At 28.2% G+C, this 24552-nt stretch overlaps 1 protein-coding gene across 2 annotated transcripts in view; it reads left to right on the top strand.

The window, feature by feature from the left end:
- LOC107457474 (IDLSRF-like peptide) overlaps positions 1–12589 on the top strand; it is a 119860-nt gene extending 107271 nt beyond the window's left edge. For both annotated transcript variants that reach the window (XM_021146508.3, XM_021146509.3), the window contains exon 4: positions 8542–12589. In XM_021146508.3, the coding sequence (XP_021002167.1) occupies positions 8542–8735 (194 nt within the window). In that variant the 3' untranslated portion in view covers positions 8736–12589. The remainder of the gene's footprint in view (positions 1–8541) is intronic.
- The last annotated feature ends 11963 nt before the right edge of the window (positions 12590–24552 follow it).

The following is a 24552-nucleotide window of genomic DNA, read 5'->3' as shown; positions in this document are numbered from 1 at the left end:
CCGTCCATCATGCCGTCATTCAGTCCCTGCCGTCCATGTAAGTAGATCCGATTTCGCTACTCGCTTTATAGTCCATTTTTTATACTGTTTTTTCTTTTTATTTCTTTTTATTTTATTTTATTTTCTGTTTCTACATGTTATTTTTACTTATTTTTACTTTTTGTGCTCTTTTTTATTTGTTCTAATTTTTGTAAAAAAAATTTTTGAGTGCTCTTCAAACTATTGTATTAATATATTTTGCTTTGGCTTTATTGATACAATATCAGAAAGCACTCTGTTTTGCGGATATAGTCGTGTGGGCTGATGAAAAGATTTTTTTTCCGGTTTTATATTCATGTTATGTATTACGAAATTTCAAGTTATTCACAGCATTAAACATTTCGTAGATGTCATGAAATCGGAAAATGTGAACATTTCAGTACGTTAGACCCCTCAAAAGTTTGGAACATGACAAAAGAACTGATAAGATGAATATTAAAATAGTTTGAATACACTCCCGTATTCCAATATAAATTGCTTTCAAGGCTCTTTGCTTTCTGGAAGAAATTGAAAAGAGATTAAAGGCGTCTATTAAAAGCAATTAAAGTGACTGGTATAAAAAGTAAAAAGCTGGTTAAATTTTAGCGTGATCATTTTTTTAAAAATAAATATAAGCTGACGTAAAAGAATTTATTTAGTTTTTTCTGTGCACAAAACTGCATCAATTAGTCAAACTTTAATAGTTTTAAAATATTAAATGGGTTTTTATTACAAGCATTTTGCTAATAAAGTTCGACAAAACCATAACAGCAACCACATCTTATCAAAATAAATTAAATAGACAGACACGTAGAAAAACACTAGTAGTTGGATGATCGCTTTGTTTCAGGAAAATATATTAATTATTCACGGAAAGTGCAGACGTGGAAGTAAAGACTAAAATATGTTTGCCTTTGTTAAATAGAGCGTTTTCAGTATTCTCTGCTCTTTTATTTATTCCAAAAGAAATACGGAAACTAAGTACTTTTACCATTTAAATTTTATTGCTTTCCAGTTTCAAAAGTAATGAAATGAGTACTTTTAATTTTCATATTAACTCTATTGTTCGTATGGTCAGACTTTTCGGGAAAATTGTTTTAATCAAATCTTTACGAATTTAATTAGAAAACACTTCGATGGTATAAAACCATGGAAATGTTTCTCCGAGCCCATAAAAGAACATTTTACGTGTGTTTACTTTTATATACATAAGTGATTATAAAAAAAATAAAAGCTTTCTATTTAATCAGAATTTTGGTTGTTCCTTTTTAAGAAAATAAACAAGTAAATTTTGATAAGTATAAAAGAGATTGGGCCTATTTAAAATAAAATTGAATAATTATAAAATAATAATATTTCCTTAAAGGAATAAGGGCAAATTAAGAAAAATTATAAAATGTAACATAATAGTTTTATCATTAAAATAAGCATGGAAACTCAATTTTTTTTTTCAAATTAAGCTTTCAGCCGAAATGGATGTTAAGCAAATTTTCTCTGTAAAAAGCTTGATTGAGTTTTCTTCCTAACTCCTGTTTGGGCTATTAAATAACGGTTCCTTTTTTTGTTGTTTGACTTTAATTTTTTTTCTTCATTTTTTTCCAACTTATGTATTGAGTAAATGACATGATGAATTATTCATTTTTACTTCTCACATCTTGCACAAAAATTTCAAATTCAGAAGTTAGGGTGTCAGCGTTTGTTAGAAAAGAAGAAATCTCAGTCATTCTGTAGAAATCTTATTATTTCAGTTGAATGAATCTAAGGGGTTAAAAGTTTGCATTTTGTTTTGCTTGGTTGAAACAACAAAACAAAACAAAAATTAAAAAATGTTGGAAAAAATATTTTAATGATTCTTCATGGAAAATGCTAGAGGGTTGGGAGAAAAATATGCTCCAGAAATAAAAAAGGTCCATTCAGGGAATCGATTCATGGAATCATGATGTGTGTACTATTTATGAAATCAATTTCATCTTCATAGCAATTCATGGAAGCTTTGAAAAAACTCATGAATTCAAACTCTGGAAGGAAAAAAAAAGACTATGGTCAAAACTTCTGGAATATGGCAAATTTTACCATGCCTTTGGCTCTATGGGAACACCAAAAAGCTCGATAATTTTTTTCCGAAATGGTTATGATTTTGATAAAATTAACAGTAAAATATGTTTTTTTTCAATATATGATAAAATTTGATAAATGCGGTAACATTTGGTAATATTATCATATCTTACTGAGCCTGGCTTAAAAACCATTAATTTGACTAAATTTACATTATAGTTTTTTATTATTTACCTGTAATTCTGAAAGACAGAATTACTGGTAAATCGTTTCCATATAAACGGAAAAATTACCCAAAGGAATAGTTAAAATACCGTATATTGTGGTTTCATTAATCAGAAATTTTTTTTATTATTAGTTTTTTCTTTTTACGGAAATGTCATTAACATGCAGTACGGTAATTTTGCCAGGATGTTTTTTCTCCGTGAATGAATCGGCACAAATTCTCAAAGTTTTGTGCCATACCACATTCTGGTTCAAGATATTGAAGTGTATGCTTTTCACTAATATCCTGTCTGATTGTTATAATATAGAAACTCTTTTCAATAAGTTTTAATAGATTTGTTAGGCACCCTCTATTTATTAGTAATTAATAAGTTGGTTTAAGGAATAATGGATTGTGACTATTTTATGTAATTTAGCTTAACCATTTATTTCTACACTATTAAAAATTTTACTCTAAAATTACGGTTAAATAACCGGTAGCACTCTGTACATCCAATTAATCGTAAAGTGTACGGTAAAAAACATTTTTCACCATTATGGTTTTGTAACCGTTATCAAATAGTATGGTTAAAAAATCACGAATTCAAAAACATACGGTTTTTAACCATTTGCAACTAGCTTGGTTTCAAAACCGTGAAAGATAAATTTAACTAGGTTTCTTGTTAGGCACTGATTTAGGTTGCGGTTGAGTTGTGTTTTATCAAATGAACCTGGAAATGTGGTTCAATTACTTTATCTGGTTATTTCACCTATTGTAAGAGGTGGGAAATACCATACTTTTTCGTTTTAAGCCACTTTATGTTGCTGCCATCTATGCGTGAATGAGAATTTCGTATTCTAGTAGACAACGTCACCAATTGAAGAATGTAGAGTATTGGAAACTCCTCATGTGTTGAAGGGAATGAAAGAAATATTGTGGTGTCAACACCACGCTTAGACTCGAACCCCCGTTCTGTCAGTCAAGAGATTGACAGATTAGCCTTTTAGGCTATAATATGTATCTAGCTGCAATGAACTAAGTGACTTCATTAGGTTGGCCTAGTTGGTGTGATGAAATTCTAGTTGTGTATCGTATTTGGTGAAAGCAGTTAGTAAACGGTTTTTCTCAGAGTTAACAGTTTGAATACTATATTATTTACTGTTATTTCACTGTTTGTTTGAACATGAAAAAAAGACAATTAAATAAATTTTTATTTAACCATTTTTTTGATAAATTTTAAAGAGTCTAAGAATAGTTTGCTCTTAAGAAAATTTTAGTAAATATATGGAAACGAGCTATTAATTACTTCATAACATATGAAAACATTTAATGTGTTTTTGAAATGTTTTTCATTAGTTTCACAAACGCTAATACGAGAGTTTGATCGAAATTTCATTGCAACAGATTTATATATACATTTTAGAAACTAAATAAAAATGGTTCTATAACTTTTTTAGTCCCTTTTTCTATTTAGCATAAGCTAAAAAAGTTAAATATTTTTCATGGTTTTGAGATTGTTTGTGATGTGAAATCAGCGGATAAATTAATGATAAAAATTTCGCAAATAAAGTTAATAAAAGTTTTTTTGGTAAGAAAAAATTTAATCCACTATCTAAATTCTATCCGATTAAAATTACTTATGTAAATAATCATTTACAATTGTGCTTTTGAAAGATTTGGTAACTTAAATGACGTATTCTCAAACGTGTTAAGGTTATTCAATTTTTTCCTTATTCAATACGAATTAATAAAAAAAGCATGAAAATATTGGTTTTCTTTTATGTATCACCTACTATAAGAAGCATTTTTAATCAACTAAAACCATAAATCCTAATGTAATTTCTTATTATTCTCTCTTTCTTTGGCTTTTACATTATTCATGAAAAAGAAAAGTATTAATCGAAGATTATGTTTCTAGTCTAAAAAGATCACTTTTGAAGCTGTTGTTATGTAAAAGAGATTGCTATTTTCTCTAGTGAATACATTTTTGTTGTTCTTAATATAAAATATTTAAACAGCTATAAAAACTGATTACCGATTTCTCTTTTTAACCAATAGGGATAAACACAAATAAGTAATAAAAAAAAAACGTATAAAGTTGAACGCCGATCTAACAAAAAGTAACTTGACGTGGTGGTTGAAGTTAATTTACACTCTTTTCATATAAAAATTCTACTTTAACGTGGATTTTATTCATTTGCCGCTCGCGTGAAGAAAATATATGAATAAGTAATAAATGTTAGAGATAACATCATTATAGTTAATCCTTTGGAAGGGAGGAGTTAGTTTGAAAGAGAAATTATTTTATATCCTTGTCTCTCGATAGCTTGGATCTTTTGTTAAGGTATTAGCTCATCTTCTGTTCTCTATATCATAATGAATGAATCTAATACATTTTTAATTACGAAAAGTCTTTCTAACATGCTTGTTGATGTTTACATATTATATATTCTATTTAGAAGAGTCACATAGTTGTATGCTGTTTTGTTTTCTTTCAAAAGCGAAATATTTTTTGAAATTCTGGTAAAATGATTTGGCAAATGATTTTATGTTTGAAACTATTCACTGAGAACTATTAATGAGTTGAAAGTTTAACCGTAATGGATTAAATTTGGTTTTATACTTTTTTGTATTATAATGCTTGTTGCAATATTAAATACTTGATTAAAGTTATCCAGTTGAAAGGAGAATCTTATAAGAATGTTTAGGACATAAATAGACATTTGTGTGAAATATTACTGATTACACCCGAATCTAAAAAGTTTTTACGAAAGACATTAAAGCGTGAATAAAATACTTTTCCTTAAAATTCTGATAAATTGACATTTTATTAAGTTGGAAAATGATTAGATTTTTAAATCTGCGCTGAGAAAAAAAGTATGGACAAAACTACCACAATATCGTGAAATTTAACGTGTTTTTGGCTCTATGGGAACATCAAAAACCTCGATAATTTTTACCAAAGCTCCTTGGTAATGATTTTGGTAAAATTAACAATAAAGAACAGATTTGTAATGTGTGATAAAATTTGATAAATGGAGTAAAATTCGTTAATTTTATCATAATAGAACAGGACATACATACCATTTATTCGATTAAAATTACTTTTTTTTTCCACAAAATGTGTGGTAATTAGAATTAGAATTTTAAAAACCAGAATTTTTGATAACCATTTCCATATGAATGAAAAAATTGCCAAATTAATGGTTTGAATGATGTAGAGTTTTATAAACCAGAATTATAGTTTTTTTACCAGAAATGTTATTACCAAACAGTACGATAATTTTACCAGAATTCTTTTCTCCCTGTATTCCTTGTGAGCTATAAATGAGTTGCAAGTTTAAGTGCAATTGACTAAATCTGGTGTATTTTTTTATTTATCATAATACTTATACTAAAATTAAGTACTTGCTAAAAGTTAGCAGATATAAATAATGGAACACAATTTTTAAGAACTAAGCACCTGCGTAAAAAAATTGCATAGGTCCCAATCTTACAGTTTTTACCAAAGATCCTAAAGTATGAGAATTGTTTGCAAATAAAATTACCACACTGATTATAATTAGTTAATTGCCAGTTTAATTTTAAGCTCATGGTATCTCCTTAATATTAGTTTTTTTTTAAATCGAAACATTCATTAATATTTGATTTAGAATGGAGAAGCTGCATTATACTGAAAAAAAAGTTTTCTGTTTCTTTTTAGCTGTTTAAATAGTTTGGCAAATGTAACTAATTTTATGCATAGTTCAGAATTTGGTTAATGTGATCGACGTAATATTAAATAAGACGGACAAGTATTATCGTCATCTTGCTATAGTCACGCCTGCAAAAATGCCTTGGGGTCGGTAATGCCTCAAGATATGATTTAAACTTGAGGTATCTATCGATAAGCATAATTTAATCAATTTCCTGAAAATGCCCTTAGACAAAAGTCACAGTTACAAAGACGAAACAGAGAGAATAGATGTTCTCTGCTTTCCTCAATCTGTTAAAAGCGAAAATGTAAATCAAGATTTATAGTTCCAAATTTACATTGTTTAACTTCTATTTAGTTTATTAGATATGACAGCAGATCTGTTCCAATATTTATTTAATAATAATGAATAATTTCGTAATTTTCGATTTATCACCTCTTTATTCAATCATCGGAAAAGAATTTTCGGTTAAATATATTTTCCTCCGCTCTTTCAATTTAAACGAGAATGAAAATTGAGATTTACCGGTTTAAGCTAAGATTGTCTCTGTACTTTGTCTAGTTTGCATATTTTCTGCGCCTGAAAAGAGAATTTAATAGAGTTTCAACTCCAAGCTTATGGGAATAGATTATTCAATTTCTTTTGTATGTGAGAAAAGGAGTGTCTGAGAATGAGAAAAATGCATGGGGGTCGGCATTTTTTCCGAGAGAGACACAGTACATGGATTTATTTTCAATTTCTGAAATTCAAAATAATTTTAATTATCGATTTCCGTATTTCGAAATCAAAAATAAAACCTTTTCTAATCACAGGATTTATTTAAAAGTATATTCAAGTCAGTCACTTTCTGTAACAATAATTATATTATTAATTTTTATCATTATATACATTTGCTTATTTTTAAAGTAGCTAATATTAGTTTTTTTTTTGCCTGAAAAGGGCTGTGAATTTCATACGTAGATGGATTATCAGTGCTAGAAATACCGGCTAATAGCTTTTTAACTTAAAAAAAGCATCAGTGTAGAATGTAACGGACAATTTTAAATCCGGTAAAGGCATACACATCCCTACTGGGTTTCAATAAAAGATTATTATTAATAACCACTCTACCTTTTAATTGTTGTGATAAAAATGATGATGCACACTGCCCGGTATTCCCAACACTGATGTTTTTATGGTTAATGGTATACACTTGCCCGGTATACCTTACGCAGAAGTTGGTAACATTCTCCTACAGTGTCCGTTATTCTCCTACAGTGATATTTTCTTTAAAATATCCCATCTGAGAATTTTAAAGCCACCCCCAAGCAAAGAAAACTTTATTCCTATAACTTGTGTTAAATGATGATTATATTAAAAAGTTTAAAAAAATAAATAAAGGGAATCAAGGAATTGAAGGGTATAGGAAAGCAGTATAAGAATCTTCAGCAGTATATTATAGTCGTAATCAGATATAGGAAATATGTAAACCGGTTCAACACTGAATCATAATATCGTGCAAATATGGTGCAACCTTAATAAATTGCAGATGTTTCTTTATCGCGTTGTTAAGTTCAGAAATAATTAATTTGCCTGCTAATATGGTTCAACTCAGCATCGTATTGAGATTTCATCAAAATTGGACGATATTATGGTATTATGTTCAACACATTTGCAACAGTGCATAAATTGACAACGAAACTATTAGTTAAATGTTATACTTGATTCATGAAAATTTATATTGTATGTACTAATTTATTCCAGATATGAGTAAGCTAACAATATCGGAAAAACATAATTTTTTTAAGACCCCGTTCGCTGTGTAGAAGCTACTGTTTAAATTTAAATTATACTATTGAAACCTTGAACCATAATATTCTTTACATTTCTTCACATCTTTAAGTGCTAAAATATGGTAAGTAAAGTATGTTAAATGATAGTGGCATACAATAAAATTTTAGAATTTTTAGTTTGCATAGTAATGGTTGATTTTAGCCCTCTATGAAAGTTGCTACAAACTTAGACGATATTATGGTTTAAAAAAAAGTGCCACAAAACTCACCCAAGATTTCGATTTTGATTCATTAGTGCGATAGAATGTTACCAACGAAAAAAAAAGTCATCAGGGCCACTGACAGTTCAGCGTTATTAAAATTCACGTTACATAAGAAGGAAAAACCCGCTTTTGTTCTTGAGAAATGTGGAGTCCTTCCCTGGTCAAATAAGTTTATTTTTGGTAAACAGAATTGGCCACTTTGATCTTTCAATTTAAGAAAGCTAGACATTTTTTATAGTCTTAGGTTTACGTCAACAAGTCCACAACCATCCACGCTTTATGGACAAAGGGGACCATTACAACAACGCCAACAACAATGGAACCATGAACGATATTCACCAGCTATACTATAATGTACATACTGCTTTGAATCAATAAAAAATTCACTATTTTCAGTTCACGCGTACTTTTTTTTTAATCATAATTACTTCTTGCATGAATTTTGAAACAACTTGTTGATAATATTGAAACCGCATTGAAAATTTAAAAAAATTTTCATTACTGAACTAATTTCCTTTAATCTTTCTTTCCAGAAAGTGAAACCCTTGAAGATTTTGGAAAGGCCTTACATCTAATGCGATCTGATTTGGAACATCTTCGAAATGTCTTCATGGCTGTTGAGACTGGTGATTTTAGCCTTTTAAAATCTCTTGGTATCCGTGATTCGGAGCTTGGGGATGTAAAGTTCTTCCTGGACAAGCTTGTCAGCACTGGATTTATGGATTAAATGATTGACACTTATGACTATCCTCCCTCCTCAATCCCTCCATTTGAGTCGTTAACACCAAATTATACATATGACGTCATACACGCAAATAAATGTAAACACAACACACATATGTATAATTGAGCGCATCAGTGTTTCAATTTACAGAATTTTTTGAAGATTTACTCACTTCTATTTGCTAAGCATATAAGTAGATTTTGACTGAAGGGAAAGTAATTTTGTGGATTTATTAAGAAAGTCAAGTTAATTTGGATTTTATTTCCTGCAACGAATGTTTTCAAAGCATTTACTGCAGTATGTCAATACAGTTATTATGTAGGATTAAAATTATTTATTTATTTACACACAAAAATTATTTTTTTTCCAATTGTCTTCATGTGTCTTTCCTCATGATACCCTAAGCCAAATCATTTTTACATTTCTATACTTATCGAAGCTTATAAGATTATATCAAAATGAATCCTCCAACAGCTTAGCGCACAAATATTTTGGAGGCATTCTATATTTATTACTATTCACTCCTCTGCAATTAGTCCTTTAATATTTGTTCACTTGCAAAATTGTATACTCCAGGTCTCTTATTTAATGGTGAATTCTTATTCTTTTCACCCACTCTTCTAATTCATACCAAATAAAAATTGCTTATACCGGTTACTGAAATGATATTAAATCATATCGATTGAACGCCATTGGTTATCTGCTTAAGTTTTTCAATTAAATTTTATTCGTGAAAAGGTAATTTTATGAGCCATTGTTCAAAAAATATAAAAACTCATTGACGTTTTTTTAACTTGAAATTTTTCATGATATATTAATGCATATCGTAATTGCAAAAAATATGAGTTTGAAGCAAAGATTAAAAACTGAGAAAACTTAATAAATAAGAAAATTATAATGCTTGAGCTCAAGAAAGCACTACAAGTACAAGTGTATACCAGCCAATGTCCCGTAAACTCAAAAAAAAAAAGGTTAGTGTAGGGAATATCGGGCATGTGTATGCTGGACTTATATCCTAACATGCACGCTTTTAGAAAAAAATATTTGCAATAGATTGACATTATCAAATATAAATTCGTTTGAAACTTTAACCAAATTGGTTAGAATAAGTTGTAAAATATATGTTTGTTAGAAAAGAAGCTGTGGTTTTTACATAAAAGACAATCGGTATGTTTTTGTCGCTCGGTCGTATACTTCACTTCAATCGAACTCTTGTCATTTGTTGGAAAGAATAATGAATTTGCCTTCTTTTGAGACCTATAATATGTGATATAAGATAAATTTCAATTGTATTAAGTGGTCTTGTGAGAACACTGAGTCAACTCATGGTGCCATTTGAGGTTGCATGATTGTGCAAGCTCTCTTATTTAATTTTCTTTTTCTTTATTGCATCTAGAAAGGATGCTCTTCTATTTCCCTTCAATCGGTGTTAATGTTCTAAGTGTTTCATAACAGAGTATTGTTGCGCTCTCTTTACATAAGCCGCACTACTGTCATAAAAAATCAAAACAAATTTTAAACCGATTCGGTGATAAATCACAATTTCTTTGAGGAGCGAAATGCAAAATTGAAATATTGTGATAAATTGTATAAAAGTTCAAAATTAATGCAGCGCTAAAATATACTTAGATGAACTATTTGAAAATACATGAGCTCTTCGTTAACTAAATATAAATTTTATGGCAATATTTTTCCTTGTGCTAGAAGACATTTACTTGGTGTGACTATTGAGTGTTTTTTGATTAGAATTTATGCATGTGTCGTAACTGATTTTATTTTAATACTTGGATATAAACTTTGATAGAAATGAAATGTATCTACTCTTCGTGAGGGATATTTTTTAAATCTTTCTATAAAGGCACAACGAACAAGGGAGGTATAGACACTTTGTGTATTATTCTAATAATCTTAATCTGAAGAAAGTTTAAATATATCTTTAGTGCCATTTGAATGTATATTATATATCTGAAAAAAATTTATCTTGTTGTCTCTTTAAATATATTTATTATTGGAATCCTAATAATGATGATTATATATATTGTATTTCTTCATTTACTACGTGACAATATGAAAAAGCAGTGTGGTGAAAAATCCTGCAGTAATTGCAATTGAAGATGACATGTTGGATGCAGTTGAATGAAAGAACGGATGATGTTTCTTAATACTGGTGTAGCTTAAATTCCTGCTTGCTTTAATTTTTAAATACGCATGTGATTCAAAAGGTAAGGTAACAAGAGCTCAATTACGAACAAACAACATTTGTCTGGTTAATGTTCCAACATGGACTAGTACAACAAAAGTAATTACTACTTTTCCGAATGTTGCCTAACTTCTCTCTGCAATGAATTAAAAGTTAAGTTATTAAAAACTCTTCTTAATGTTTTGATTTCTAATTCTGCATTGTAAGATTTGACTGCAGGTTTCGGGAAGATCTTCAGTGTTTTGACGCGATGTAAGTATAGTTAAACGGACGCACAACCGATTTTAGATGTGGCTAAATTGTTGTTAAACTTACACATACCTAATATAATTTCTCACGAAAATAAGCGGTCTCAAAATCAATGCATTGAACTCACTCTAGGTTTCACGTCATGACTTTGGTTGTGTACACCTCAACTAACTAAAGCGCATGCGTAAACAGCGCACGATCACTTTTGGCTATGTTTCTATTGAGAACTAATTTAGAGGACCATGAACCACATAAATAATAGAGATTACATAAAAATTATGCTTCAGAATCTCAAATGGTTTTGGGAAGTATTTGCACAACCTGATTAAGAGCATATTTTTAAGTTCCATACAGCATGCATTTACTCAGCTGCTCTAAATCATAGTCTTAAAATCTTAAAATACTAGCAAAAATGTTGTAACTCTTGTCACCTTCCATTTTGATGCACTATCTCACATTTGTTTAATCATTGTTTTGAATCTGCTGTTTTATTTAATCAGGTAAACACGTTCTGTTTCATTTGAATCATAGAAATTAATAAATCAAATCAACATATCAATACTCCAAGATAAAATAATCTTTACCCAAAGAATCAACATATCATACTGGAGTTGCCTTAACTTCGCAGCAAATGTTTTTATAATTTTATAACATTCAAAGGAAGAAAAATTAAGTATGTGAATCCTTATCAATGTGCAAGTATTTTATCCTTTTATTGTACTTTAGTGTATTTGCAAGACACTGGTTTATTTATCAAAAGTTGAAAATTTCATTATTGATATGGTTAGTAAAATCTATTGATGGATAGTATATTAAAATTTATTTGAATTTTCGATGTTTCTAAAATTAGATAAGATTAATTAAATATATTTATCTAGGAAAAGATTATTATTCTATAATATATTTTCGAGAGCAATATTTACAACAAAACATTGATTTTTATGTATTTGTCATTGTAAAAAATTTTTACAAAGCATTCCATAAGCACTCTGTACAATTTTTTTAGAATTCAAAAACTTCTATATTCCTAAATGATAAATTAAATCATAATTCATAAAGCATTTCTGTTTTGTAAGAGAAATTCATTTTTATCATATTTTAACTTATTTATGTGAATTTTGATTAATGTCTTCACATAAACAGCACAATGACCAATTATTTGGTCACCGAATGGGTTTAAAAGGCTTTGATGCTATTTTCTTATATTGTTTTTCCTTATAAAAACTTACTCATTAAAATAAGGTCTTTCACTAAAAAAGTTTCGTCAAAATTCTCATATTACTTTCTGTGATTTATTGAACGACTATGATCATCAGACAATATTTAAGAGAAAATGTAAAATGTAAAGAATATATTTACACTGTATTCGATATTTATAAGTCGAATAAATCGCATCAAGTGTCTTGAATGTCCTTTTACAGCCATTCTTTTACATTTCATATATCATCACAAACACAATATTTCATTGATTCTAAATTGTTGGGCTTTGATCAATATGATGATAAATCACCTTTTTTGTTAAAGTGACATTAATTCATCAAACTGGTGTTTAATAGTATTTTTTTTTCATACAAGTACTTCACAAATTTGCACTAGACAACAGTACAATAGACAAAAGCATCATTTTGCCTTAATGGAAAGTGAGGCGCTTTTCACCATAACTGCTCTCCTATGGTCAATTTAAAAGCGTGGCATATCATTATATTGCCTAAAGTCCAACAATTTAACTTTCATTAAACTGTTTAATGTACTAAAAACTTCATTTCCTTGAGGAATATACAACTTGGAATAAACATAATAAAATAAGTAACAGTCGACATGTTTCAAAAGCTTAAAAACAGGCGCTCATTTTCAAGAATTTCCAGACGGGAAGGAGAAGAAACAAAAGTGATATGAAATATAAAGCGTAAAGTTAGCAACAAAAAATGGGAAGAAAAAAAACGAAACAACAGTAAAAACTACAGTAGTCGATGGAGAGGAAAATCAGAAAAAGAAAAACCACAGTTGCCGAGAAGGGCAAATCAGGGGGAAATGCATTTCTTCGCGCTTTGGAGTAGTGGTGAGGAATAACTTTTGTTTTTCCGTTTTTCGTTGACAACTTTATGTTTTTTAAAATCACTTTTCGTTCATATCTGGCAAGTCTTGAAAATAGGCGCCTATTTGTGAGCACTTAAAGCATGTCGACTGTTATTTCCAATTTGCATATTTTTGAAGCGAATGAAGTTCTTAATGAAATAATATATTACCACTAATTAATTATTTACAACTGCTTAATGGTTAGTATATTAAGTTAAAGAGCTTTACAACAAACCAAAGCGGTTTTGAGTTTCAAAATCTACCACCATACCAAGTTTACATTAACAAAGAAACAATCTACGGTGTTTAGAGGAAATTTTTTCAAAAAAATCCGCTGATTGGGTAAATGTTATGGAATTTTTCTGAGTCACCTAGCAACAGAGAAAAGTTTGATAAAATTCCTTGATTTTAGTGTCGATATTAAATGTTCTCCCATGATTACTCGATAATGGATTTGTCTGAGAACTAATCTCCCTGCAACAACCGTAGAGAGTTCTCTTTATGTAATTTTGAGCAAATTCTTCTCTTAAAATTTTTATACTTGGTAATTTTAAAATAGCACAACTTTAATGCATCATTCTGCTGAATTCCCTATTTGGTTACTTTCAGTTTATTTTGTATTAAATATTTTTAATTTTAATGTAACAAAGTTGTAGTTTACGTGTTCTGTATGACTTGTTTTGTATGAAAATTGTGTTTGAATTTATTATACTAACAATAAATCAGTTTCCTAACGAAACAAGAGAAAAAGAATTATAAGAGCTCTACATCGCAGTTTTCAAGAATTTACATTTTTTCCAAAGGTATAATTTTAGCCTCAAAATGTTTTTGTGTTGTTTCCAGATAGGTATATCACGATTTTAAGAAATTTTCTTTAGATAACAACACGATGCACATAAATGTTTTATTATATATATAAAAATCGTTATATTTCTCACCAAAATTTCTTTACACTTTCTTTTTAAAAAAAGCTCTCAACTATCCAAAAATAATTTCCTAAACAAGGTGAAGATGTGACTTATTATGATATTGCCCCCAGCCCTTCACATATAAAATGACTGAAATCTCGCAATTATGTTTCTGAGACTTATTTGTTTTTTATTGAAACTTTGTAAACAAGTTCATGAGATTTTATCTTTCTCTGTATTTTTTCTGTATTAGCTCAAACCAAATTTTGTTTGGAAATTTTACCAGAAATTTTTTTTTAAAAAAAGGGAAAAATTTTTAACGAAATAAGAGATTTTCAAAACAACATTTTTAAAGCTTTTTTAATGAAATTTTTAACATTTTTTAACACTTTTAGAGATTTTCAGCACATGAGCAAAAACTGCTTGAAATTTACTTTGTTCCAACTAAAAAACATTTTTGGTGTATTTAAAAAATATTCGGCAATTTAAAAATGAGCAGAGGCTAAAAAGCATAGTCACACATTGTAGAGAAAAAAGAAATTTAAAATTAAATTCCACTCAAATAATTATTGTATTGGAAAATGTGCAAAATTCAATATTCATACAATTTATTACAAGAGCAAAAATAGTATTACGTATTACTATTTTTGTTTGGCGTCCGTTAATCTTAGATAATTTTTAAATTGAGAGTAAAGAAAAAATAGCGCAGGAAAAAGAATTGAAGAAATATTCACAGAATTGAATTTAAGGAAATGATCATAAATATTTGTGGAAAATTGAATCCAAGGAAGAAAACCAACAACTGCACGTAAATATACTAAGAAAAGAGAGACGATAAGTTGTAGTAAGGTATAGCATATAAACTAAATATAAACAAAGATAACATATAAACCAAATAAGAAGAATAAATCTGTCCAGTAAATAGATTCAAACAATACAAATAGATTCAAATTGTGGAACTAGAAACTTTTAAGATGAAAAAGAAAAAGGAAACATTAGTTAGAGGAAAATAGCAGACGGTAACAAAATTAAAAAACAAAATTTGTAGTTGATTTTGAAAAGAATTAAAATAAAATAATAGTAAAATGACTATCCTTTATATCGCTCGTAAAAAACACTGACAATTCTAACGAAGGTAATTCGGAGAAAAGGTTTATTTTTAGTAATTTTGGCAACAACAAGCATAACAATGTAGCCTTTAAGGAAAAATAACGAAGACTATTTTCAACGATTTGAAAGCCAAGAGTTTTGATTTACGTTGAAAATAATAGTTTGTTTTCCGTAGTTCTTAGAAGGTTATTTGGTATCAGTATCACTCATATTTTCGTAGAAACTTAGTAGGAACCAAATTATTTAAAGTAGAATGTAGTATATAGATAGTTCTTGAAGGGTAAGAGACTAACAAAGATCTTAACTTTTTACTTCGAAAACAATTAAGTTTAAATATAGTTTACTGTAAAAAAAAAATTAGACTAAATACATAATTCATTCTAGCAACAGAAATAAGTATAAATTATTGCAAAAGTTCTCTATAAAAAACTTAAGAAGTTTTTTCTTTCCAAAAAGACCAAATTTGGACATTCGTGATGTTGAATAATGACAACTGAAGAAATGTGACACCCAAAAAAAAATTTTTTTAATAATGCTTAGATGTTTACGAATTAGTATAAAAGTAGAAAGATTTAACGTACGGTTGCTTGATAGTATTCGTAACAAGCAGCAGAAATAGGTAAACTTACTATTTTACTAAATTTTTATTAGATATTGACTACATTTTTATTAGAAATGTACAAAATTTTTATTAGAAATGGGTATATTTTACTGTGTGAAAGAGTTTTTTAAAAAACAATTTAGTGTTTCCATGGATGTTCAAATATAAAGTATGAAACAGTTCTACTGTTTTAAAAGAAAATAGTTTAAAGTAAGTACTTAAACTTACTTATTTTCGTCTTTATAATTTTTCAACTCTTATAAAGTATTTTTTTATGTTCTGCAACAAAACATTTTTTTACACTTGAAATACAAGATAGTTCAAATCATGTAATGTACACTTATATATTTTTCCATAAGTTAAGTATTCACAACAATTTGATGTACTTAACTGAAATTATATACGAAAAATGTTTATTATAGTGATAATTTTGTTTAAATAGAAACGCTTATTGCATAAATAGCGAATATTTGATGTCTATAATATAAATATCAACAGAATTTAAAATTAGCTGTTTTTAACGTTATTATTCCATCCATTTGAGAAAATCTCATTTGATGCATTATAATTTTAGTAAAAATTTATACATTCCCTTTTTTTAACAACATTTTTAATTCAGCAAATGCTTAGAAAACTGATGCACTCAAACTATTTCATACCTTCTTATTACATTAAGAGGATTTTATTTCAAAGCTGCCAGAAATACCAACATAAATTTTTCCCATAAATCAGATCTTTAAAATGTCTAGATTATCCTGATAAAATAAAAGGCTTGAACTCAAACTTTTTCGATGTGCTTTATTTAAAGCATCTTCGAATCGATCAAGGAAAAAAACCCACTTTTTATGGCATCAGAAAGCACTGAATCAGATACAGTAATGAGTAATTTTGAAATATGTATCGGCCTTAACCATTATACAAGTATGATTCAGGTGTAGGTGTGCTTTACATATTTCCCGCAAAACTTTTTATTTAATCTCGTTCTTTTTTTTTCGGGAGCTGTAGAACAAACGGTTTGTTGAAATTTGAAATCATTTTAAAGGTTCATTAGGTACATACCCGTATCAGATCCTAATTACATCATTGGTAATTTCGAAAAACGTCTTGATCTCAGGATTGCTTTTAATTTCGTTAAAATCAACAATATCATTCACATGTTTAACAAATATAAAAAATTGCCTAGTAACGACTGCTCTTACTTACTTGAAGAAATAAATAAACGGGTACATGCCCGTATCAGATCCTAATTACATCATTGGTAATTTCAAAAAACGTCTTAATCTCAGAATTGCTTTTAATTTCGTTAAAATCAACAATATCATTCGCATGTTTAACAAATATAAAAAATTGCCTACTAACGACTGCTCTTACTTACTTGAAAAAATAAATAAACGGATACATACACGTATCAGATCCTAATTACATCATTGGTAATTTCGAAAAACGTCTTAATGTCAGAATTGCTTTTAATTTCGTTAAAATCAACAATATCATTCACATGTTTAACAAATATAAAAAATTGCCTACTAACGACTGCTCTTACTTACTTGAAGAAATAAATAAACGGATACATACACGTATCAGATCCTAATTACATCATTGGTAATTTCGAAAAGCGTCTTGATCTCAGAATTACTTTCAATTTCGTTAAAATCAACAATATCATTCACATGTTTAACAAATATAAAAAATTGTCTAGTAACGACTGTGCTTTCTTACTTGAAAAAATAAATAAACGGGTACATACCCGTATCAGATCCGATACAGTGATGAGTAATTTTGAATTTTATATTGGCTTTAACCATTATATGATGTAAGTGTAGAAATGTGCTTTATATATTTCCTGTAAAACTTGTTCTTTGGAGAAGGAGTTTTTTTTTCTGGGTTCAGTAGAACAAACGGTTTGTTGAAATTCGAAATTATTTTAAAGGTTCATTACATTCCCATATAAGATCCTAATTAGACCATTGGTGATTTCGAAAAACGTCTTGGTCACAGAATTATCTTTTAACTACGTTAAAATCAACAATATCATTCACAGATTTAACAAATATTTTTTTAAAAAATGGCTAATTTCGATTATGCTAACTTATTGGAAAAATAAATAAATAAATGAACAATAATTTTTCGATAAAAATTTTTTATTTTAAAAATTTAATTTTGTCTAAAATCCTTGACTTAAATTTTACTAACAAGACACGCATTCGCATTTAAAGTTAATGGATTTCACGGACCTGATTCTCTGAGCCATACGAAGTCCCCTCCGAATTGATTGAACATGGGTTTCAAATATTATAAGCATTTCGAAGAGTTTATGCGCAAATCGGAAGGGAATGCTACTTTAGGTAGACTTCATATAGTTCTAATTGCTGATACGTATCATAATAAGTACAACTCAAGACATAATTTTTTTTCTAGAAAGTCTTTATACCCAATTTTACTCACTAGACCAGATTCTTTGTCCAGCATCCAATTGTAGTACGTTTAAATTTAATTTTAGTAAAATTTAAATTGTCAGGTCTACTTTTAAGTTAGAGTGAGCATTCAGGCATATTTTGATGTGAAACTATATCAAATTCAATGCTTTTAATTTTAATGCATCGCACAATCTGGCATGAAGCCAACAGAAAAGTTTCGCATTTTTTTTTAAATGTCCTTAATAAAAATTGTACCAACTTACCAGCTTTGCTCTTCATTCACCATAAACAACATTTTGAATAGACCATATTATTGTTATTTTTTAAATATTTATAAATTAATGTAACTAATGATGCATCAAAATCATACAGATCAGTTCATATTCAAGAAATTTAAATAAATAATTCATTGTTTTACAATATTTTAACATGAAATTTTAATACGGTAGCAAAATTGCTTGTATTAAACTTCAAACATTCTTCAATATAATGGTTTTAACTGAGCTGAAAGTAGCAGATTATTAATTTTTCAATTGGTTTGACATGGCATATTTTTAACAGACAATTATTTTTTATCTTTTTTATTGTAGCAAAAAAATTCTGTCACAGACGAATAACTAAGCAAACGCTGTTTTACAAGCATATTCTGAACTAATTACAGTACTTATCATTTATATCTAGACAATGCGTTTTAACAGAGAAGTCAAGTACTACGCGCGAACTACTCATTGTCAATAATGATCACCATTCACAATATTTACTGACTTTATTAGATACATTAAATAATGACTTTATAAGATGATCATTAAGTTAATTTCTAAATGTTTCGATTAAGCAGTCAAGATTATTAAGTACACTGAATATTTCTACAACATCATCCTCTCTAACACATCGTGCTTTATATTACATTTCTAGCTGATTTTTAACTATAGGGGAAACACTACCCTGCGATACTTTAATGTTTTATGTAACTAAAGTTGAGACAATTCATTCTAGCTGCCGACCACAAACAATATGGCGATGTAAACAATAGTGAGGAAGTTACAACTGAAAAGTTGAAAAAGTTATTTCAGTTTTATGTCGTTCACGAACAGAATTAACTTCCACTAATATTTTCTTGCGTTTTCTGGCATAAAATTACATTGGCTAAAAATTATATTTTAAGTAATATTTAATTTATTGTTTTCTTTAGTAAATAAATATTTATTTCTTAATAATATGGGATACCCTTTCTCAAAAAAGAGGCGCAAGACCAAAAATGAAATAGATGATAATTTTAAAAATTCGAATGCTAGATTAAACACTATTTAATCTTATATAGTATTAGCTCTAATATTAGAAAATAGGATTCAGGAGTCTAGAGTTTTCTAGCGCTGCAGTATTATATTGCATCTTTCTAAAGTTAGATATTATCATTTTGCCACCTGGGAAGCTGAGTATTTGCAAGCGGTTAAAATTAGTGATACATTTTCCGATTTATTTTTACGCCTAAGTTTTAAAAACTTGCCTTCCTATATCGTTACTGTTGTACTGTTTTCATTATGACTTGTGCTATTTACCATTCAATTTGTTAATCCATTTAAATTTAGTTGAAAACAAAAAACCGAAGATAACACTCAAAATGTGGCATTTTGTTTATGTCGTGATATTAATTTCGTTAAATCAATTTATGTTTGACTTATTTTTAGAAATCATACAGAAACATTTTATGAATGGTAGAATTACTTGCAAATTCAAACACAAATTTTTATAATAAAATGTCCAGAATATCAAACCTGTTTACGCATCGTCTCGTAAACATCACATTAACGGAGGGATACAATGGAAGTTCTCAAGAATCCGTTCTAAAATTGAAATCTTATTATTGTTTGCTTTCAGTTTTCCATTCATCAAAAGCATTTCGCACAAATATTTTTAGAATTTTGATCCGGTTCATATTTCTCAAAACATTTAATCATTCCCATACTTTGGATGTTTTGTAAGTTGCGACATGAGATGTACCGAAATAGAAAAGTACAGTTAAGAAAAACAGATTAAGAAAAAAGAATGCAATTTGAAAATGCACAAAGTTATGTCCTTATGGTACATTAAGTAAGGAATAATTCATTAAATTAGTAACAAAAAAGAAGAAGAAATTTTAAAAAAAATAAACTTTTAATTAAGAATTTGTATTAAAAATGTAAATTTTTCTTCGAAAAAAATATATTAAATAATTTTTAAATATATTTTGAACTTATATTATTAAACAAAAATTAAATGTTTTAAAAAGTAAGGAAGGGTCTGCATTTGATTGAAATCATTTAAAAACTCGAAGAAATAATCCTGTAATGCATCGACGCAAAGAACTGGATAAATAATAAATTTCTGAAATCTGTTATTATTTAATTATTTTTAAAACCAAAAAGACATTTTAAGAAGAATTTAGTGGCAAAGATAGTATTTTATTGATTGAGCTTATTTTAAAATTGAAGTTTCAATATATCGCTTAACTAATATTTAATTTCTTTTTACCCAAAAGTTTCCCAAATTATTTCAATAAACGTTCAAGAAACCATTTGCGTGACTAAATATGTTCATATAAAAACATAAAGCTGATAGTTTATCAATTTTAATGGCATAACAAAAGACTTACATTTCAATGTTCCCAGAAACATTCTTCATAAGTTTCAGAATTTGTGCTAAGAAATATTTAACATACGCTTAGGAAATTTAATGTATTAAAATTAAACTTACTAAAGTTGAAATTCTTTATTTTCTTAGATCATGTTTTAATGAATCAGCGTATTAAGTGTTTAATTATTATTATTATTATTATTATTATATATATATATATATANTTTTACATAATGCTAAAAAAAAAAATTTACGGTACTCAATGACAAACTCCAGGTAAAGTCTGAGACCCTTTCTTGCATGGGCAAAGAGCAAAATATTTATTATCCTGCTGGGGTAACTATTACTCTAAGAGAATTTATTATTTGTCTCCAACTGGACCATGTGTTGTTTGCAATTATAACGTGAACTTCTTCATACCATGCCATTTTAATGACACAAACCATGAAATAAATGGATTAATCATAATATTATTAATCATAATATAGTAAAATTATGGATCAATTATAATATTATGATATCTAGGAGAAATGCTGTTATCCGTTTTGACATTTACCTCACTTTCGCATTAGTCGCAGTTTAAAAATGGTTCTGGAATTTTAATCGACTGTAGGGATCATTATCGGAGTTGTGTACACATCATTTGAAATTATTTAATATCATGATAATTTTGTTGAGCTTGTTGTTGGTTAATTGAAAAATCCCACTCTTTACAAATATCACCGTCATTTTGCAATGAGCCAGGCTAATTGGAGAAGTACGGTATTTTCTATTCAGTCTGATATCTTTCGGGCTTCAAATTATTAAAATCAGTCTATATGGTTTAAAGCTAATTAAAGAATGTACTAAAATTTTCTTAACAAGCTTAAATTTGCTGAAACCTATTAGAATAAATCTTGTATTTTGCCAATGATTTAGTAGAAAACAGCAGTGAATCAGATTAATTAAGCAATATATGAAACATTGAAAGCTGCCTGAAATAAATCATACTGATTGAGAAATAAATATTATATTTTCTTGTTAACCTAAAAGTATCTGGAATCATTACAACGGGCTTAAAAAATTTTAAATCTACAAAATGCTGAAGTGCTTCTATGTTAAAGCACTGAAGTTTTTTCATCTTAGCCAAGCTAATTGCTAAAAGGCTATGACGATTTGCAAAGAGCCGAGGCTTTGAATTAGCTTACATACACTATAGGGCTACATCCTATATAAACATAAGTTATAAGTTTAAATAGAAATTACGTGTAAGGAAAATTACGTTTGTAGTTTGAGACGCTTTTAGAGTTCGAAGATAACTTCGTATAGCTTCATCTTGAGAAAGAGTTTTCTAAAATATTTTGAATATTTTCAATTCATTCAAGCAATTTTCTGGTACCCTTTTTAAAGATTCAGTTGAATTTCTTTCAATATTTATGAATGCCAATGTATAAATGTTTTGAAGGCAAATGTATTATGATTACAAATGTACAAGCATTTTTCCGACCCAAAAACTGATAAAAGCCCTTAGTAGTTTTGTGATAGATAGGTCAATCGGATCCGATATTTTAAACAGTTAAGTTTTTTTATTTTTTAGGCGAAACCATCAAAACCAGTTTTTACAAACATTGAATACTTTATTTAATAAATCAAAACTAATTATTTTATTTATGTTTTTCTTACTGAAAGTATTTTTTAATCACATTTTTAATTGAACTCTGAGTTATGGAAGTAGGGTATAAATCATATTTAACCATCACTTCTTGACATTCTCGACAGCTCTTTTTTTTTTCTCTTTTATTATGAGCAAATACACTTAATTGAAATCAAATTTAATTAGACCTTGTTCAAATGCTTTAAATTTAAAGTTTTAAGGGGAAGTTAAAGTTTAAGACCATGATGAATACAACAATTAAAGTAAGTATTTGAAAGTTCAGTTCCCACAACACAGTTTGAATTTAAAAATTTAGTTAGTTAGCAAAACTTTCAGCCAACACTCAGCACATCCATGTTAAGTTTAAGCACCAAGTTATCCAAGTTTAGTTTTAAGCAAAATAACACTCATTTATTCACCCTATAATCAAAGAATATATAAGTGGTATATTCTTTGCTATAATGACGAATCAACATGCATACAAACACAGTTTTATAGAAGATTATAGCGCCACCTATGAACTGTGAAAAAATTACAAAACGTTTCTGAATATATAAGACAGTTATGGTTTTACGTGTACTTTTCAAAACCGTTTCTGAATGTTTCGAAAACCTCCGAAACTGAATCAGCGTCAATACAATTCAGTTTCGTACTTTTGAAAATAAAAGAAATGTTTTTAAATTGATCGGAAACATGCTATTAAATGAAGATCTCTGAGATTTTCAGAAACATTTTTGTCGAGTCAAAATTAGTTTCTGAAATTTTTCACAGTGTAACTATGAATTTTCTTGTTTTTAAAATATGTTCTAAAGATATTTTTCGGGCATTTTTGGAAAATGTAATACCAATTTCTTTAATTTAAACTTGTTTAAAATAAATCCACAATGAAAAATTTCATTTAAAAAATCATAAAATCTACCGCAAGAAATTTTTAACTATTTCGCGTGTTTTGTACAAAATCAAATTTCTTAAAAAGTATTCAATAAATATTTCTAAGAATATGTCGACATTTTGAGAAAATAAGACTCCCATTTTTTCTTATGAAACCAATTTCAAATAAATCTTGCTGTGCAAAAAATTATGGAAACTATATAAAGTGTCTACCAGATAGCTCAAAATAAACTTATTCCATTGATAAATTACGCAAAATCTGCACGAAAATCAGTAATAACAAGCCCCACAGAGATACCCTACTAAGGGAGAGTTAAATAGTATTTTCAGCGTGTTTCAAAGCATAATTTTTAGGAACTTAATACCAAGTTTACGCCATGGACTTATTTTATATAAAAACAGAATAATTTTCTAACCACCTCACGGGAAAGAATATTTGCTTAATTTAGGTATATTTACAGATCTCAGAACTCCAAAAAGCATCATTTTTTAATTGAATTTTTCGTTATTTCATATTACCGTTTGTATCATACTTGGTTTTAGGTACTGACAGAGAACAATTGACCTTATTTGCATGTAAAATGTCAAAACGCATGCATATATAGTTACGTAATATGATTTTATAGTAGATAATATGCCGCATGTAACAGAGAATGTGCCCAATTCAAATATGGGATCATATTTGTTTTTCTTCAAACAATTTCAGAAGTTCATTGTAATTCTCCGCCACCTGCAAGAAGATTTGCTTTACTTAGCTCGAAAATCTCATGAAACCAATAAATATTATTTTTTTTAATGCGTCTGATTTAGATTGCTGCAGCGTCTTAAGATACGACTTGATTAATATGCATTAAGTGTAATAATAAATAATACATTTTCTCGCATTTGAATTTCAGAATTAGTTTTTTTTTATTTGTTTTTACAAATTTTAATATTTTTTGACAAAAAAATTTAATGTATCGTTTCTTTCATCTGACAAAATTTTCAACACAGTCTTATCAGTTACATTTAATAAAAATGATTCAAGTAGAAAGAATTATTATTGAATCAATTTTACCTGACACTGAATCTTCCGGCTTTGTTCGGCTAATGTGGTTACAGAGTAAAAAATAAATTGGATCT

Source organism: Parasteatoda tepidariorum, chromosome X1, assembly GCF_043381705.1.
Source record: "Parasteatoda tepidariorum isolate YZ-2023 chromosome X1, CAS_Ptep_4.0, whole genome shotgun sequence".
NCBI classification, from domain to species: Eukaryota; Metazoa; Arthropoda; class Arachnida; order Araneae; family Theridiidae; genus Parasteatoda; species Parasteatoda tepidariorum.
The sequence above is the reverse complement of the archived record's forward strand: the minus strand, read 5'-3'. Positions and strand labels throughout refer to the sequence as shown.